This window comes from Ammospiza nelsoni, chromosome 1 (genome assembly GCF_027579445.1).
Source record: "Ammospiza nelsoni isolate bAmmNel1 chromosome 1, bAmmNel1.pri, whole genome shotgun sequence".
NCBI lineage: Eukaryota > Metazoa > Chordata > Aves > Passeriformes > Passerellidae > Ammospiza > Ammospiza nelsoni.
Window position 1 is genome coordinate 88,120,846 of NC_080633.1, and position 18,972 is coordinate 88,139,817.

Sequence of the window (18,972 nt, forward strand, 5' to 3'; positions counted from 1 at the left end):
GCCCCGTCCCCGCCGAGCGCGGGCCCAGCGCCTTCGTGGCGTCCGCTGAGGAAGGCGGCCAAAGGCTGGAGCACGGAGGAGCCCCGCAGCTCCCCGTCCCAAAGTGCAGCCCTGTCCTGCTTCGCTGAACGCTCTGCTCTCCCTACTGCTGCTGCAGTCTCGGGGAGCGGAACAACTTCGGAGATCTGGAGTGTCATTGCATGCTGGAGAGCAAGACTGGTTGGACCAGCTGGAGCATTTTGTCTCGTCTGAGCATGTTCTGGCAACAAATCGTTTAACAAGGAAGCGTCTGCTCTTTTACTGGCAGTCAGGCCCACTGAAGAAGTAGTTGTGCTTAGCATGGTTTTTTAGACCTGACATTTATGGCACTGTACCATCACATGCTATTTGCAAATAATCTAGAGAGGAGCTAACTTCCTGCAGCTGGCATACACCAAACACCTGAGTGCAGGCATGAAGGCAACTGCTAACATTCTGCAAATGGTCTAAATGCATCTGTAATAAATACACATGGTCTGGGCAACTCTTGCAGGGGCCAAAATTCATGACATTTGAACTAGCTCAGTGCTGGCACTGTGCTACTCAGTTTTCCTTCCATGGCTTAAGACAGCCCTTCAGAAGGTACTAAAGCTACTGGTAATGCTGCCATAAAACCCTCAGAGGGATCTTCCCCTTTTTTTTTCAAGCTTATCCTCTAAATCATAATAAAGAGATCACATACCACTGAACACATAAAAAGTACACAGATATTAAAAAAAACCAAAGAAAATAATAAAATTTCTGTATTTTTAGATTTTTACATGCAAGTTTAACCTTACATAACTTCATATTAGATTGGAGTCCGTGAGGACTTTAGTGGAGCATTTCTTGCATGATGGAGATGTTAAAAAGCTAAAATTATCCTGAGCACAATTGTCTTTAACTTGTAAAGTGGGAATTCTACACCAATTCATATCTAGCATTTAAATGCAGAGCAGTACCAAGACAATGGCTAGATGTGACCTATCCCTATCATAATACCAAGGGTGAAAGGGAGAGGTTTTTCCACACCCTTCCTGTGACTATGTTTTATCCTGAAGCTGTAGGTGAGGCTGGGCCCCAGCCAGTTTTTGGCGTTCGGCACTGCAGTCCTGACTTGTCCCTGCAAAGCCTTTCCTGCCAGTTATGCAGAAGTTTACACTTGCAAAGGTTCCTCTGAGCTCCTGCAGCTCCTTGTTTTCCCTCTGCTGAATAGATCACGTGTAGGTTCAACAAAGTATTTTAATTTTATGCCATGAAAGCACTTACAAACCTACAGGCACTTTGTTTGATCCTGATGAGGCATTACAAGCAGTTGTCCATACAAGAAGCTTTCATTGAACCTTAAACTGATACTGTCACTCACAGCTCTTTGATCAGATAGATCTGCCTCCTGGCAGGGTGCTGAAGGAGGTAGCATGAATGCATCATTACCTGAACTTTTCTCCTTAGTTCAGAAGCCAAACTCTAATTGCTCATTACAATACCTTTATTGCATCAAAGTTCAATTAGCAAGTGTCAATTAAGATTTACACAGGGGAGAGCGGAGAATTCTAATCCTTCTGTTAGCCAGAGATGCCAGGAAATCAAATCTTCATTGGCACATCTTTATTCCTTTGATTTTTCTTAACAGACTCAGTCAGCCATGTTCTGCAGGAACAGAAATTAATGCCACCTCCTTGACTTGACTGAAGCTATAAATATTGTTTTACATAAGCCAAGGATCTGGTCCCTACTGTTTAAGACCTTTCCTTTCCAATTATGCTTTCCACTCTCCATTTTAAACTAAAAATATTAGAAAGGGGAAAAAACCCAACAATGCAATAAAATAAAGATTTCTAATTAATGTATCACCACAACAGGATTACTTAAGAACAGGGACATGACCCACAAGCGTAACAGAAAACAATCTCTAAATCTTTGACAGCTGAGGGGAGGATGTGTGATTTTCACAAGACACACCCCAGCATCTAAAGCTTAACTCCACAACAGATTTCAAATAGCAACTTCACAGCTGGTTTTGCCTAAGATTTAAAATGCTAAGAGATTTTAGATTAGATGTCCATAACTTGCACAGATACATTTGATTTAGGCATTTTCATGGTCCAGGATAAATAGCACACCTCAGGCTCCTACACTGCCAGAAATTCTACAACAATCTCTTTGATTATATTTTTCCAATTAGGAAATCTTCAAGGGAAAAGAGGGCAGCAAAAGAATGCTTTCACATCTGTGGAGAAAATACATATGCACCTGAAAGTACATGTGATAAGTATTGATAGTCTTTGGTGCTCTCCTAATACCTCCTACCTAAAATCAGGTATTAATTAGTAAAAGAGAAACTTGTAACTTCTGTCTGCTTCCATACTAGCACCCACGATTTTGTGCTCTGAACTGACACCTTTTGAGTCCTGTTCAAGAGGTCAGAGACATCCCTAGCTCTTTATTCACTCGATGTGCAGGCAACACAGACCAAAGTTCCAAGCTGTTTTACACATGATACCAAAATACTGGGTGCTGAGGCGGCCACAAAGCAGAGGAGATAGACAATGCCAGCAGCTGCAAGTTAATCATTATTTACAACCAAAATAACCACACGGAGCTATGAAATAAGTCAGGAACAAAGCCACAAGGTGTCAGCACTGGCCTGTGTATTTAGAAAATAACTATCCCTGCATGAGACACTATTTATTTTAACCTGTGTTTCTGAGCATTTGCAAACATTCAGTTGAGGCTAATCTCACTTCATAAATTCTCCTCAATTTAATGATAAAGTAATACCATCTTCAGATCAAGGAAAAACACTTAATGTAAACTATTATAGTTTTACTAGTACCAGAAGCAAAGAAAAAAAAGAAAGTTAAAGTCAATGATTTAAGATACAACATTTGCATCTTCAGGTCATCTGCATATATCTTTGCATTTTGGGCTAATGAAAAAATTATTATTTTATGCAGTTCAACTGCTAAGATGAGAAGGCTCCAAATTAAATGTCATTTACAAAATATTGGTGAAAATGAAAACAAATCCTTGGGAACACCATGTCTGATTGCACCCAGTGATTATAGCCTGACTTTATTGCAGAAACAACTTTGTTCAAACTTTGTTCAACATCTCAGTTAAAGTGTACAAAATTATCAGCAGAGCAACTCTTGAATGATTCACACAGAAGACTGAATCTTGTTCCGTTAACAAGGGGAATGAAATGCGTGGTTGTAAGGCAGAGTGGTCAATAGCACCGACACAAAAGTGTTCAATCACTGGAAAAAGCATGCAAAACAGCAGCAGTAGGACTGTGGATGGACAAAATCCAGAGCACTATCTTTCATGGTTATCCCACATGATAACTGTGTGCACAGAACATGAGCTGGATATACAGAGATTTGAGTAACAGAGGAATGTTTGGGATCCATCAGGTTTTGTGACAAATTCCTCACCAGTCCATCAGCTGTCACATAATGCAAGACAAACAGAATATAATTTAAATAGATTCAGTACGTGTAATGCCTCTACTGATCATGATGCCTTGGACAGTGCACAAGTAGCTGACACACACAAGATCCATCCTTTCTTGCAGCCTGCAGCTACAGGCTTGCAATACTACTACAAACACATCAAACAGACCACACAGTGTAAAAGCAATACATTTCTTGTTGCTCTGAAGCCAACTTTTCTTCCCAGTCCAACAGTAAGGAGGAGTAAGGAGCTGAAATACCTGCTGAAACCTTAACGATCTCAGAAATTGAAGCATCCCTGTTTGAGAGACTAATACAGCTACTTTTGCTGGCTAAGTATCATGGCACTTCCTCCTCTCTGTTATCAGTTCCTAATATACTTTCATTTACTTCTTTTCTGCAAAAGCCTGTTCTGGCTGCTTCAGAAGCCATTCTGGCCGAGGAACAGGGCAGTGATGACAGTAGATAAAGAATATCCAATTTGTAATATTGCAACTTGATCATATTTGTATCAAATAGTTACAAAAACACAGCACAGAGGTCAGCACAGGAACCTCTAAATTCTACATACTTATAGCAATTGACAATGTGGTTAATACTTTGTTGAAATAGAAATGATCACATTCATTTACAGTTTCATTGTGATTCACATAGTGGAAAAAAAAAGGCAGTCTTCTCACATCTGTTAATTTGCTAATGACCAGTCTCACTGACTTAAATGGAGTTAGGCTAACAAATTCAAGATCATGGCATGGGAAGGAATTATTAACATAGGCAGCGCAGAGGGTTCTTTAACCTCATGGAGACTTTTTTCCCCTTTATAAATGCCATACACACATTTTCTTAGACTAAAAAGGCATTTATTGCAACAGTTTTATAAATATCATTGTCTGTCACTGTCAAATAGCTAACAAGGCTCACTTGAACACCAACATTTAGTATAAAACAGATGTTACAAAGCAATACTTTAGGGCATGCACGGATTGTAAAGTAGTCCCATAGGTCACTGTAATTTCATAATCTATTCACTCAGTGTTATTTTTGCTGAAAAAACTAGAGCACAAAGAAGTTTGGCAAATTCTTCTGGATGTCAAAACCTCCATTCTGCACTCCTATCCAACCAAATGCTCATTTACTTCACATGGCTGCTGGGTGTTGGCATAGAGAATGAAGCCTGGCATACAGAATGCAGAACACCACTTAACACTATAGTTACAAGTTTCTTATTTGTATGTTTTATCTGTATATTAGTCTTGACAAAGAACTGAATAAATTCAAAATGTAGAGATGGCATTTCAGGTTCAACCATTACACTTCATGTAATAAGAAACAAGTGGCAAGAGTTAACACAGTTATGACAGCCAGCTTATTTGCAAAGAGGTTAAAGCAAACCAGACTTCAGGATGTATAAGTCAGAAATACCAAGATATATCAGCATCAGTTATAACCTAAATAAAACTCAACATGCTAATAAAATATATCTGCATAAATAAAGGCTGGGAACATCACACACGAAAGTCAGGGTCCCACTATTTCATTTTTCTAATGAGTTAGTAGGTCTGAAATTTAATCTTTGAATCTCTTCGTCAAGACTTGGATGATAATTCTAGCTTTAAAAGTTCTATTGTGGTAGTTTTTTATATTTCAATATTTATCATTTGTTTCATATCACCAAAGGTAAAAAACTGAAAAAGAACCCATTGCTTTCTATGTGAGAAGTCAAGTATTTCAGAAGCAGACACCATATTCTGGAGTTAAATACCAAGATTTTTTTTCCTCCTAGGTTTAACTGTGGCATCTGTGCTTCCTTTCTTATTACCCTAATACTCTATATGACAACATTCTTTTGACTTATTGAACTTATTCTTGTTTCAGGTTGTATGCAAAAAAAGTGAAAATAACACTGTAATACGTCTGAGGCTAATTTTTGTATTGAAGAAAGAAGGTGTGTGTATAAGAACTGCAAACAAACACCACACACATAATATCTCAGGTTATATATTTTCTTCCTCTATCATTCTGTCTCCCCAAAATCACCTAGGAGTCAGGGAACACGTAAGGTTCTGTGTTTTCTCTCGTCTCCTGAGGAAAATTTAGCCTCTTTTTTTAGCTTATCTTGTATAATGTTGTATAATTCTCAGACTTTACATGCACACACAAATACCTTCAGCTAAATCACACTGCCTAAATATTAATTACGCAAACAATATTTTCCATTATCTAAATCTTACAGATCACTGTTGTGAAAAATCAGCAGGAATATTTTTATTCCTTGGCACAAAGCCTAATGATTTTTTCATTTATTTAGTCTTCTACCAATACCACCATAGGAAATTAAACTGAATGACGTCAAAACTAGGAGAGAGATATGAAGCTAAATCACGAGTTACCATAAAATGTTCACTTCCCTGAGTAAGCATTGGAGCCATAACAGATTTGCAGCTGCTCAGCACTTCTGAAAAATCCAATTACTTCTTCAAAAATGCAAATATGAATTTAAGAATCATTTAGAAACAGCTAAGAAAAGTACTGGTAATTTTGTAATGCTCTAAAGAGTAAAACACCTTTACAGAAAATGTCTTAAGAATGCCACATGAAAGTTCATCTTGTAAGGACATTCCTAATTAGCCTTTAATTGCAGATCAGATCGAGCCTATGTGGAGCAGCAGCTGTTCTAAGATAGAGGATGTGAAGTCCTGCACTTATTCCAACCCCACACTGGTTTGGAAGAACATTCCTACTTAGCTAAGAAACACAGAAAGAGGGCAAAAGCAACAGTTGTGAACGGCTATGGAACCCTGTCAGGGGGAAGTTCAGATGGGACCTTAGGAAAAGATTCTTGTCTAAGAGGGTGCCCAGTCACTGCAACAAGCTCTACAGGGAAGTTCAGGGAGCATCTGGATGATGCTCTGAGTCATATGGGTTAGTTTTAGGCAGTCCTGTGAGGAGTACAGTGTTTGTTGGGCTCTAAGATCCATATGGATTCCTGCCAACCTGAGATAGTCTATGAGTTCTAATCAAAATATTCAGTAATCCAAGGGAAAAAAATCTGTCCCCTTCTTTACAGCAGATACATTGCTATTGCCAAGTTGTAACACAGATTTTCAAAGCAAGTAATTTCTTTTAAGCCTGCATTTTCACACCTATCAACTCCATAAGCTGCACACATCCTCTCTGACATTTCAAAATTGCACTGCTTGTGCCTCACTATCTAAGCCCAAATTAGGTAAGTTAAGTAACCATGCTGAAGCATATATAACTCTATCAAGCCTACTGTGAAAGTAGAAAAAAAAGTTACTAAAGGGATTACTTCATATTTATAAAAAATGTTTAGAAAAGGAAGGCTTACCTAGGTCTTACTATGTATTTGCAGAAATCAGATACCTGGACATACAAACTGCGTATAAATAACTAGATAAGAAAAAAAAAGTAAAAAGTTGGAATATGCTTTAAAAATTATTTTCTGTTTTTTATTAATTTTTGTACACAAGGACTTGACATTTTCTTTAAAATCTTCCTGTTAGATCCATCTCTATCCTGGGCAGGTTGAGGGAGAGCTGCCCAAAGAGACTGCTACAGAAATACTAATAATAAAATTTTAATTAGAGGAGCTAATGTACAAAGCTGTTAAGATTTAGAGCCCACATCTTTTGATACTCCGACTGCAGCCATCAGGGAGTACCTGCTCACTGGCCATTCTACAAACTGAGCAGGTACTCACTCCCTGCTGCTGCTGCCTCTGGGGTCTTGTTGGGTTTTTGTACCCCTGAAGGCCAGATCAAGCCTCCAGCTCTTAACTTGGAGCTTGACAGCAGAGGACATCTTATGGCATGGTCTTACCTGATCAGCCCTTAAACAGCTGGGACCTGTCTGACAGCCAAAATCTCTTTCAAGTCAGTCTCTACTCTTTCCTAACCCTACATCAAATAATTCTTGGATAAAGACTGCCAGACAGGCACTGCCACACGTAAATTTATACAAAAGCAGAAAGTATGGCAAAACCATTCAATTCCCTTCCTTGTTATTTGTCCTTACTACCAGTCTCTCCATTGTTCTGTTCCAAACTGTCTGGAGTCACCAATGCCTCAGTGTGCAGCATGCAAGCAAACTGCTTTACCAGTTTCATTACATGGGGTTGAAAAGGATCATATCAATTCTTGTAAGCCACGCACATCCACAGCTCCATGAAGCACTGAAACACTGTAATATTTAAAAGTATTTCTGATTCTGTTATAAATCTAAGGCTCTATGCAAAGTCATCTTTTGTATAAAACACTAACATAATAGCTACTTCTGAAAATAACTGGTATTACACGTTTTGTAATCCTCTGAAATACATATTTTGTTCTTGCTATGCCTATTACCAAATACTTTACTTTGGGGAAATTATTTGGAGATGTTAAAACAAGAAGAGGGTGGGGGAAGTACACCTGCTACACAACAGTGTGCCGAACTAATGAAACCATGGAGTAACAAAATGCCATTTAAATGCTATTAAAGTTACATAATTTGCTTATAAACTTTAATTCTGCCTCTGGAGTACTGGAGGGTGCAAACTTCCAACATACCAAGAAAAGACTTGAAAGGCCAGACAGAGGGTCTACCCTCTAAAACAGGAAAAATTTTCTTTTTTGTAAATCTCTCATGCATTGGAGGGATGAGAAAGTAAGAAGAAAAAAAAAAAAAAAGAAAAGAACACATCTGTCTTCCCTTGAACTTATACCAGTTACTAAGAAATAACTTCTTAGCTATTTACATAGAGGCAGCTGCAGGGCTCTTTTTTCAAGTGAGCTTCAAGACCACTGCCTGGGTGCCATGCTGCCGCACACCACACTCCAGTCATTCTCTAATGCCTGCGCTAAAGATTGGGAAAGTCAGTACCAAACACAGCTTTAACATCATTTAACCCAAACTGGGCGTTTCTTCAGATTAGGGAGGCCTCAAGTGTTTATTTTCTTACTATCCAAGTAGTGCAAAACCCACCAAGACAAGGCCACAGAGGGAGTTCAAACTTTTCTCATCAATATGTTCTCTTTCAAAAACAGAATACTTCCCTTGCAATAACAGAAGACACCATCATCCATTATCCTATTACATTACCAAATCAGTTAGGTGCCTTTTTTTTTTTTGAGGAGGAAATCAATTAGCATTTCACCTATACCTAAAAAAAAAACCCAGTTATTTGATACCAGCAATGAAAAAAAGATTATGCAAAAAAAAAAATCTTTCTAATTAGTAGCAACAATTGAATTTCCAAACAACACCATAGTCTAAATATGCCCTCTCTAAACTCAATGCTTCTGTATGAAGTCACTCTGCAGCAAGAAATTCTTAAAATTAAAGCACTTAGGAAATGTGTTCTTTAATAGTTGTTTGGCAGTAATCACACTAAAGAAACAAAAAATTATTTTGAGTGGGAAATATCTGCCTCCTTTTCCAAAGCACACCTTTGCTTCTAGTTTGTGTTAGTACCAGTCAATCAGACAAAATAATAAAACAAAACGTTTTTAAATACCATAATCAATTAAAAATTACTTTGAAGTCTGTTACTTTATAGTAACATTGCATAACAGGGATAAATCCTGCTTTTCAATATTAAAAATAAAAACAAGAAGACAACATGTGAAAACCAAAATAGTCTCCATGACAAGTTACTATGCCCACTCAAATGTTAAGTCTTACCAAATATCATACAAGCTTACATACCACATTTCCCTTATAACCTTCCTCTCCTCAGATGTTTATCCCAACTACCAACTTCTAGATACTCATACCTCCATTGTTTGGCAACTTGAATTCCACAGTCCTGATTTTCCCACTGTGAGGAGGAACTCTTAGATAAACTCAGTGCTAAACTCAACCATCCATTTAAATGCCAGATAATAAATTGTTTTGCTGCTTCTCGTGGCCTTTTATTTCCTCCCTTTTGATTAGAAACACTTTATAAGGCTAATTAAGTACTGTGAAGCTTAGATGAAAGATGTTTTAGAAGTGCACATTTCTGCTAGTACTTCAACAAGAGAAAAGTATAATTACAAAAACACAGCACACTGACAAGTAATTTGAAAAAGGAATTAAAATAATGTAAAATACTTTGCTCTTGCTTCAAATCCTGAACTTTAACCACATCTGGCTCCATATGTGTAGAAAACATTGACAACTGTCACACAATTTTACCTTGGTATTATTATTGTTATCTATAACATACCTGTGTGCTCAGGTCCAACCAGGATATCCTAAATCCAGAGCTCTATTAAAGAAGAAAAGAGAAGCCAAACTGGGTTTCTATCCAAGTTCAGTACCTTTAAATCATTAAATTAGCCCTTTAGTGGGTAATCAAGTAAACAGCTGAAACAGTAAAAACCAAGCCATAAACTAAAGCAACCCTCAGGCTCTGAGAAAGAGCTGCAATATCTCAGCTGCCTGAGAGAAAGAATTTACCCTAATGATTTCTTCACTTCACCTGTTTGCTGAATGTAAAGCTCATTATCCAGGCTTTTGCTTATCTGCTCCAGCCAATCTTAAGGCTAAATTACACAGCTGTTGTGGGTCAAAGCAGACCTTATTAGGTGGTCTCTACTTGATCAGATGATGAGTAAGTTAACCAACCTGAGAGAAGTAATTTATACTAAATAAAGCTACTGTATGCACTTTAGAAGTTCACTTCTGAATTTCTCTTCCCTTTTCTGAATTCTAGTGCAGTAATTTTAAGTGAACAAATCCTTAAAGACACCAATGAAAATATAAAATATTAATCAATCTTTTAAAATAGGGATAAAGTGTTTGTTATGAAGATAAGTTCATCTTCAATCTAATTCATACACCTTAAGCCTAAAAAAACTTAGGTCTACAGACATCAATCTGTGAATAATGATGCAAACCCAACCAAGCTAATTAATCATTTTATACTCCATGCAGCAATGAGAATAGAAAAGAGTTGCATTACATATACTTGACCAGATTCTATGTTAGAGAGTCCTCAAGTGTATCGCATTAGATAAAACTTTGGCACTAGTTAGACTTCAATTCTACGTAAGTAGAATTTGAGTGTAAGTTGGAAAGTGAATTAGTAACCTTACCTAAGCACATTTGACTGCTATATGTAAATGTGTCATACACTTTCTATTATGTAAAGAACAGAAATTCTTCACTCCAAGTTTTTATTATAGTCTGTGGCTCATAAATGCATTTTGACACTTTTCATCTCTGTAAATTTTAGCATTCCTCTTGTACTATTTAGTGATGAAAACAGCTAATGTATTTCCGTTTTAGCTCATCTTTTTCCACAATACCTGTATTTTAGCAGTGGTCTGATGAACAAAAGATACTGCTGTTCTTATAAATCCCTGTCTTTTCTTACAAGTAATCTCATTTATATTTCTTTGTAAGATTACACCAGCTGCCCAAAGTCACCCTTAACATGAACAGGATTTAGTGGCATACAACACAGAAAAAGAGATTACTTCATACTACTGCACAATTACTTAAAATATATTTACATGTCAGCAAAATTGCTTTTTTTTTCATAAAAAGAGAAAAAATTATTTAATCTATTAGGACAACATCCTATGGCTTGTTGGGAACTTTTATAGTCTGCATGTTTTACACCTGGTTTTCCAGTATATGGAGAATTTATATTGCTGTATTCTCCTGTCCCCTTGTTTAAATTACTTTATATCTCACTCTTAAAAGAAGTAGACATTTCTTTCAAAAAGGCTATTGAAACACAATAAAGACATTCATCACCTATTTCTGTTGAAAAAAAAAATCATGCTAATGCTTGAATATGCAAGTTTAGTTTTGGAAAGTACTACAGCAAGTACACTTTGATAAATATTAAAAAAAAAAAAAAAGAAAAAATAGACTGGGAGAACTATCCACTACTGAAGTGCAGTTTTTATACTGCTGTATTGGTTTCTAGGTCTTAAGATTGGAAACTGCACTTGGAGTTGTGCTCTCTGCTCTACAAGTACCAAACAGCATTGCAGTGTTTTCCCAAATTTGCTTTTTTGTAGCAATTTGGAAGGCAATTTTGTTATTTGATAAGATGTCCATCACTAAATTCACCTGAACACACATACAGGCACCCCTCCCAAACACACAAACACACACATACACACATTGATTTTACAAAAGTCTCATTGTTCTTAAGCAAGTAATCACAACACTGAAAATATTCTCCTATGTGTTCACTGATTTTCTTAAATTATTTGTCACCACTCTGCCACTCAAGGGAGATGGTTATTTCACTCTTCTGAGAAGCTAACTATGTTCAAAAGCAGCTAGATGAGGATGGTGATGTGATATAAATTCCAAAAGAAAAATGCATTGTCCATCCATATAGCCGTCCATCCTGAGAAACTTCCACTGCCAAATTCTTGCTATTTGCCATTGGTCATGGGGTTCCCATCAATAAATAGAAGGTCAGTGCAACAATGAGGAGCAAGCAGAATGGAGAGGAGAAGGTCTGATAGGCAGCCGAAGGCATGAAAATATCTTCGTACTTGTAAATGCTGACAACGCGCTCTGACACGGGTGGAGAGTCGATATCATGACGAGTTATAGAACCTTTAGCAGGTAAGGGCAGAAAGAAATAACGTCAGATGCAATTTTTTTCTATAACTCTGCTGAGGAAACAGGCAGGGAGGTAATTTTCAAACCTATGGAAGCATGCAATATTACACTGTCAGGGAGTACAAATGAAATTCAAGTAAACAACAAACATCCTTCAAACAAATTAAGAACTTCTAGTTATGAAGTTCTTCTAAATTCAGCTTTAAGAAGTGGGGATAGTAGATATATATCCAGGAAAACAAGACATGTCCTGTCTTTCTTTTTTAAGCCTCATGCTGCCAGAATTTTAGTTCTTTAAAAATAAAAGGGTGGGGAGAGGGTGTGTCTAGTAAGAATCACGTAATTGAAAGACATTTATCAATTTTGGCACTTCAACTCAACTTCAAGTTGGTGAGATCAACTTACCCTGGATTGCTGGGCCCCAAGCAAACAGGTAATACCAACTCAAGTGCAAATCCACAATGGTTTCTTCTCGGGGAACATAGACAGGACGCTTGAATCGACACGTTACACGGTTGTTTTCAAAAACCCCCTCCTCATCCCTAGCAGGATTTCTCTGGATTTCTTTAGCCCACTGACCAACATTGTAGAAGTGCTGTATTCGGACTCTTCCGTTGTCATCATGAACACAAGCCATGACATCATCTCCTCCCTACAAGGTTAAAAAAAATTCAAAGATGGAAAACAAAAGGGTCATTAAACACTTCCTCATTTATGTATATAATTTTAATTATTCAAAGCTAATCAAGACCTGGGGTGCTCTTTCCTTCTTTCTAAGTTATATATACATAAATACTTGTATCCCTAATCAGGTGTCTTCAGTAAGATTGAAAAGCATATTAAGTGGGTGGCAATAACTACGTACTGTTACTCCCTGTGAATTCTCTTTTGGATCTTTCTAAGAGTTATTTTACTTAACATATATTTGTAGAATATGATATCACTCAGATATTAATTGATCTGTGGAAGGCTGTTTTCTTTTGTTATTTGTGAAGTTCTGGCATATTGCTTCATAAAGTGTTGCAGTCTTGAATCCCTGATGTGTACAAAATCCACTGCCTCAAATCATGGACAGAAAACCAATATATTTTAGTGAGACAAGAAAAAAAACCCTACTTCATATGAGAAAATAATAGCATTGATTACAGTAAGTGTTTTCTTATCTCTTCTCATGTTCACTTAGGGAACATCATTTCTCATAACTCTTATTTCTTATAAGAAATGTTGTAATAACAGAATACAATATACCACAGGATACAACGAAAAAAAGCAATCAATATGTGCTTCTTCACTTAGCATAAGCAGCCACCAAAGAACCAAGAGACAGAAGGAAGAAGGAGCCACTTATTTGTAAAGGAAATTCATGGAAATACTAAAGGAGTTGCTGGAGTAGTTACTCAAGGTGGCTGACAGAGTGGTAGAACACAGGGATGAGCAGGAACTTCAGGAGCACTATCTCATAGAAGCCTTAGCACCAAGAGCCATCAGAGCACTATCCAAGCTGGATGAGTGCCACAGCTATCAGTGCTGTATTAAACACAGGCCCTACTCCTCCCATATCCTTATGATACTGTCATACGGATGAAAGACATGATGCTTGCTACTGTGATCATCCCTTAGTTCTTTATTACAGAAAAAAGAGAGGAAAAGTGTATTTCAGCACTATGGTAATATTGAATGGTGCATTTGTAAAAGATGTGCAAGAAGTGGGTGGAAAGAGGGGACAACTAGGTAAAACACATGCTTGAACAGTTTCTGCACCTTGGTGCTGCTGCAGACCTTTCCAGCCTCTGTCTTGAGACCATCACTGCTCTCCATAACTTATTTCCCAAGTTTAACTTTTATACATCTAAGTACAAATCCCTCATTCTTAAGCACAAAGAGGCAAAAATAAAGGTGTTTTTACACTGAAGGAAGAAAACTAAAAAGGAAAGAAAAAGGCATTTTGAATCTCAGTTAACAGAATGACATTTCAAAATCCTGCCGAGACACAAAAGCCTGAAAGTGGAAAAGCATAATGTTACTTGAGACAAAGAAATAGGTCATAGAACTTTAAAAAAATCTATTGTGGACACAAAATAGATTTTTTTTTCCCTTAATTTCTAAAACTATCCAGGCCACACCATTTTGATCAGGGCCTCCAAAGCACAGCCTATTTCTCAGAGCTAAGCTGTTTTGAACGAGAGCCATTTTATCATCAAAGCCTGTGCATCCCAGGATACCAAAACATCCTGGAAGTTATGAAAAATATGAAGTCAGCAGGAGAGCGAGACAGGAAGAGAGAGGCTATCTGGTTAAGCCCAGCTGACTAATGGGCATTATATGATATGTGGAGCAAATTTGGAAGCAAAACCTTTTACTTTACAATTCTTTTATTCTTTTTACCAGAAGTTCAGACTTAACCTGCTGCTTGCTGTGCCTGCTTTCCAAGTGGCTGATGAGAGGAGGGCAGTGGGACCCTGGGGTCCACTGCAGATACCTCAGAGGTACAAACTGGAAACACCAGCTGTGAGTTTGGGGACAGATACTTAGAGGTGCTGAGCTGCTTTGAAAACCCTGTTGAGTACCTGCATTGACAAGCTTCTAAACTCTTCTCAAAATTTGGCTGTAAAGCTGTTCTTTACACCAAAACCACAAACTGTTTCTTGTGACATGAACTGTTCTTTACGACACAAAAACCTTCTATTGTCTTGTGTTTATTTACAGTGTCATATTAAAATATATGTAGTAATGACTGAGAAGCACCTGTCCTCACATTTTCTTTCGATTTCCCATTTTGGGTCAAATGATGCCTTAAGTTTTAGCTTGCATATTTTTCAGATTCTGTACTGTATTAGTATATAACTTTGAACTTCATATAAAGTGTTAGCAAATTCTCTTCACAGCTTAGTTAGACAAAACAATCCTTTTCCAGCCAAGAACATTGTTGCAGCTTCAGGCCCAAAAAGTGTAAACAAGAGTGAATTGAAGAGTGCAATCTGGGAGGATGGGACTTCGTAAAAGTTCTGTTAAGTCAGTGCAAGTCTTCCAATTCATTTTTTGTGGGTCCTATCCCAGGACACCTAGTTCCTGTATTTTTTAAGACTGCTACTTTCAACTCCACAAGAAACAGTCCTTTCTTTGACTTGTGATTTAGGACATAGGTCCAGTATTGTTCTATATACTCAGGAGAGTTTCTGTACATGAACACCGATATTATAAACAGCTTTTTAATCCTAAACATTTTAGTAAGGATCACAGACAAAACATCTTTGCATAAATCATCTATTGCCCACATTTTTTAAAGTCCACACATTACACGCTTCCGTTTTGCTCATTGAAATTCAATGAAAAGTGAAGCTTTTAAATTAAAAAGTAAACACAGGAATAAGCATAAAACAGAACCCAATAACAATCCAGAGGAGAGAGAAGAAATTTTAATAAGACTGCCTTCTTGAGTATAAATGTTTAAATTAGCAGGAGTCATTTTCTCACACATTTATGTCTTCTCCAGAACAACACATAGGTATGAAAGAAACCAAAAAATTTCCAAAGTTAAACAAAAGTGAAATAAAAATTTATATTGCTGAAAGTCAGCTGATTTTCTCAAGAATAAAATTATTTGCTGTTCAGTTTATGATGTGTATTTTGCCCAAATTACACTGGCATAAAGTGCAACAGGACATTTCCATGTGAATTGGCTTATCCCTGAGGGCTTTTCTAATGAAAAGGCAAAAAGCTAGTGACATTCAAACATTCAGAGCTGAACTGAAATACTGTTGCCGTTCTCAGAGAAGAAGGGAAAGGAGATGTTAGGAAGGATGAAGCAGTTTTCTGTGAGGCAGTGCTCCCAGGGGGGCTACTGAATGGTGCTTTGTTTTCAGCGAGCCAGTTTTACCTTACGTGCTCTGTTTCTCACCGATCAAATATTAAATGTACATAAACCATTTCTATCCCAGCATATCAAAGTGTGTGTTTATTGCCAACATGAAAAGCTGTACATATCTTACCATTTTCTTGTCTGAGGAAAATCCCACTGCCACCCAGCCATCTGTGTCAGCACTCAACTCAAATTCAACATCAGCTCCAATTCTGCGGTAACTTAGAAAGTAGTCACAAGTCTCTGCATTGCATCCAGGCTTACCATACCTAAATGGAATTGGAAATATACATAACTTTTTCTTGAAATTTCCTGCTATGGAACTTAATTAGGACTTTGCAAAAAAAACTAAAAGAATGTATTTTGGCATAATGGCAGTAAAGCATATATTCTGCTGGACATAAAGTAGCATTAATTTTTTGCAAGTATTACTCTTTTAGTGTATAGTATTCAAACAATACAGCAAACAATAACACAAAATATTACTGTTGACCTTCTTTGCTCTGTTTTTTGAAGTGCTTCGTGAAAATACAAGAAAGAACTGTAGGTCCATAACTATGACATGTATTCTTAAATAAACTAATGCCCTCAAATAATATATGACCATAGTTTTATGGTCTTAAACAACAAACATTTATTAAAATTACTATGAAACACCAACGAGAGTCTCCAATATCATCAATCAGCATCTGTAAACATAAAGGTATCTAGACTCTTATCTCAGACTGACCTGAAGCATCCCTTGGTTTTTCCACAGTCATCCACTCTGATTTTTGCGAATGGGTCCACAGGAGGAGCAGTAGGGAAAGGGTAACCTGTATAATCAGAATAAACCATTATAAAAATACATAAAATACAAGGACTAAAAATCAACAATACTAAAGAGCAGGTCTTCCAGTAGAATTTACTTTGCTGATAACTGAACTGTTCAGATGAGTGACTACTTTGTCATGTACAAAACCCACTGCTCAGATGGTCCTGGATCCGAGTAACAAAGTAACATAAATAACTGAAAACAAAACTTTTCTAAGGTTTCCTACATTCATCAAGGAGAGAGAAGAATGCTGGAGAGCAAAACTTAAATATAAGGCAACAGGATCATGGACTATTGCAGTGCACTCTCTCCTTGTGCACTCATAGTTCCCTCATGAAATCCATAAGGGAACTGAAATCCATAAGGGAACTTAGCCATAAATTACAGCATTAGGTATAAATGCAGGCAGGGCACCAGATGCAGAGCTGTAGGAATTGATACTGAAAAGACCTTGTAATACATCCTCCTTTATGAAGTAAAATAAAACACACATTGCAGTAAAAGGTAAGAGAGTATCAGGGCAGGAATTGCCTGAAGTTATGGCCTTCAATCACTTGTGATGGCAGAGCCAGAAGAGCCAGACAGTGAGAGTTATGATTCCAAGTGATGATCCCTTCTGCTGGATTATAGTACCAAAGAAAAAGTGAGAAAGTTTATTAACAGACCTATTCAGCCTTGGCTTGTGGGAGCTGGTGTCTGTTGCATAAGCACAGATATTTTAATAAGATGTTCCTTTACTTATCCATTTAAAAACCAAAGTGCTAGCTGTGGAACTAGAAAGTCCTCTGAAAATGCTTCATTGAGTAGGAAAAGTGCTTCATTGAGTGGGAAATGAACACTGCAGTTAGTTCCAGCACCAGCACACAAATTTTGACCTACACAACTTAGGGCATTCAGGAGCCCTGATTTACTTCCCTAGATTTCTGACAATGGTAATGGAGAAAGTATGCTGTAAGCTGCAAATCACAGTTACACTAACTCTATCAAGGGCAGGTATATTACCCTGCATTAATAAGTTTGCAGAATTTCGTAGCAGCGTGTAGCGGTGCATTACTGAAACACGGGTCACAGGACATGCAATTTTCTCACTCCTTACTTATTTTCAAAACCATTGAACAAATGGTTTTCCATGCAGCCTAGCCGCAAAAGCGGTGTTTTAACATTCCACCATTTGTAAATTAAAAAAAAAAAAACCCACACCAAAAACGCACGACCACGCTGCTTCTTGACACTTTAGGGCATCGCACGTCCTTTCGAAGCCCTCACACCCCAGGACTCCTTTTTACGCCACCAGCCCGGAAAGCTTTGCAAGAGGGGAAGGCGAGGGGCCGCCGGCTGGCCCCGCTCTGCGGGGAGGCGACGGCCCCCGGCCCAGGCTCCCGCCCGGGGGCACGCCCGAGCCCAGGCATGCCGTGTCGGGGATGCCGTGCCCGGTAATGCCCGCGGAGGGAGGCGGCGGCTCTGCGAAGAGCGGGGCAGGGCAACCGGACCCCCCTGCGGCCCCGGCCCCGAGCGGCAGCGCCGGCTGAGGCGGCCGGGCCGGCGGAAGATGGCGGCGGGCGCTGGCCTTCGTGCTGAACAGCGCTGCCACCGCCTCCCGCCCGCCGCGCCCGCTCCCGCCCGGCCCGGCCCGGCCCGGCTCGGCCCGGCGCTCCCTCCCGGCCCGGGCCCCTCGCCCGCTGCGCCCCGCCCGGCCCCGCCGCCCGGCCCGGCCGCCGCCGCACCCTCCTCGGAGAGGTAGCGCAGGTCGTAGAACTCGCTGGCGAAGGTGCCGTACGAGGAGTCGTGGTGCCGCGCCGCCTCCTCGCCGTGCTCCCCGGCGCCCGCCTCTCGCCGCCCGCCGCCCTCCTCCGCCGGGCTGGCGGCGGAGCCGGCCAGGAGCAGCAGCAGCAGCGGCAGCAGCCGCCGCCGAGCGCCGCGGCTCCGCTCCGCCATGGCGGCGGCGGCGGCGGGGCGGGGAGGCGGCGGCGCCCGAGCGCGGCTCCGCGGGGGAGCGGGGGCGGCGGCCGGGCGGATCCAGCCCCGGCACCGAGGGACCGCGGCGGTGGGCAAAGAGACGGCCCGGGAGGGTGCTGGGGGGAAAAGGTGTCGGGGCGGCGTTTGCCGGGGATGAGCGGGGGAGCGGCGTGCGCGGGAGAGGGATGCACTGAGAGCGGGATACGCCAGGAGAGGGATGCACCGGGAGCGGGATGCACCGGGAGCGGGATGCGCGGGCGGTCACACGCACAGCCCGGGCAGCACGGAGCCCTCCC

General features: G+C 39.6%; 1 protein-coding gene across 1 annotated transcript; it reads right to left on the bottom strand.

Annotated features, from left to right (window-relative positions):
* Positions 1-4,311: 4,311 nt before the first annotated feature.
* Positions 4,312-18,655, bottom strand: FRRS1L (ferric chelate reductase 1 like). The gene is made up of 5 exons (XM_059471646.1): positions 18,445-18,655; positions 16,637-16,721; positions 16,037-16,175; positions 12,453-12,699; positions 4,312-12,041 (listed from the first exon to the last, which is right to left on the bottom strand). Exons 1-5 carry the CDS (start codon positions 18,653-18,655, stop codon positions 11,869-11,871), a joined length of 855 nt encoding a protein of 284 aa, XP_059327629.1. The 3' UTR covers positions 4,312-11,868.
* Positions 18,656-18,972: the final 317 nt, after the last annotated feature.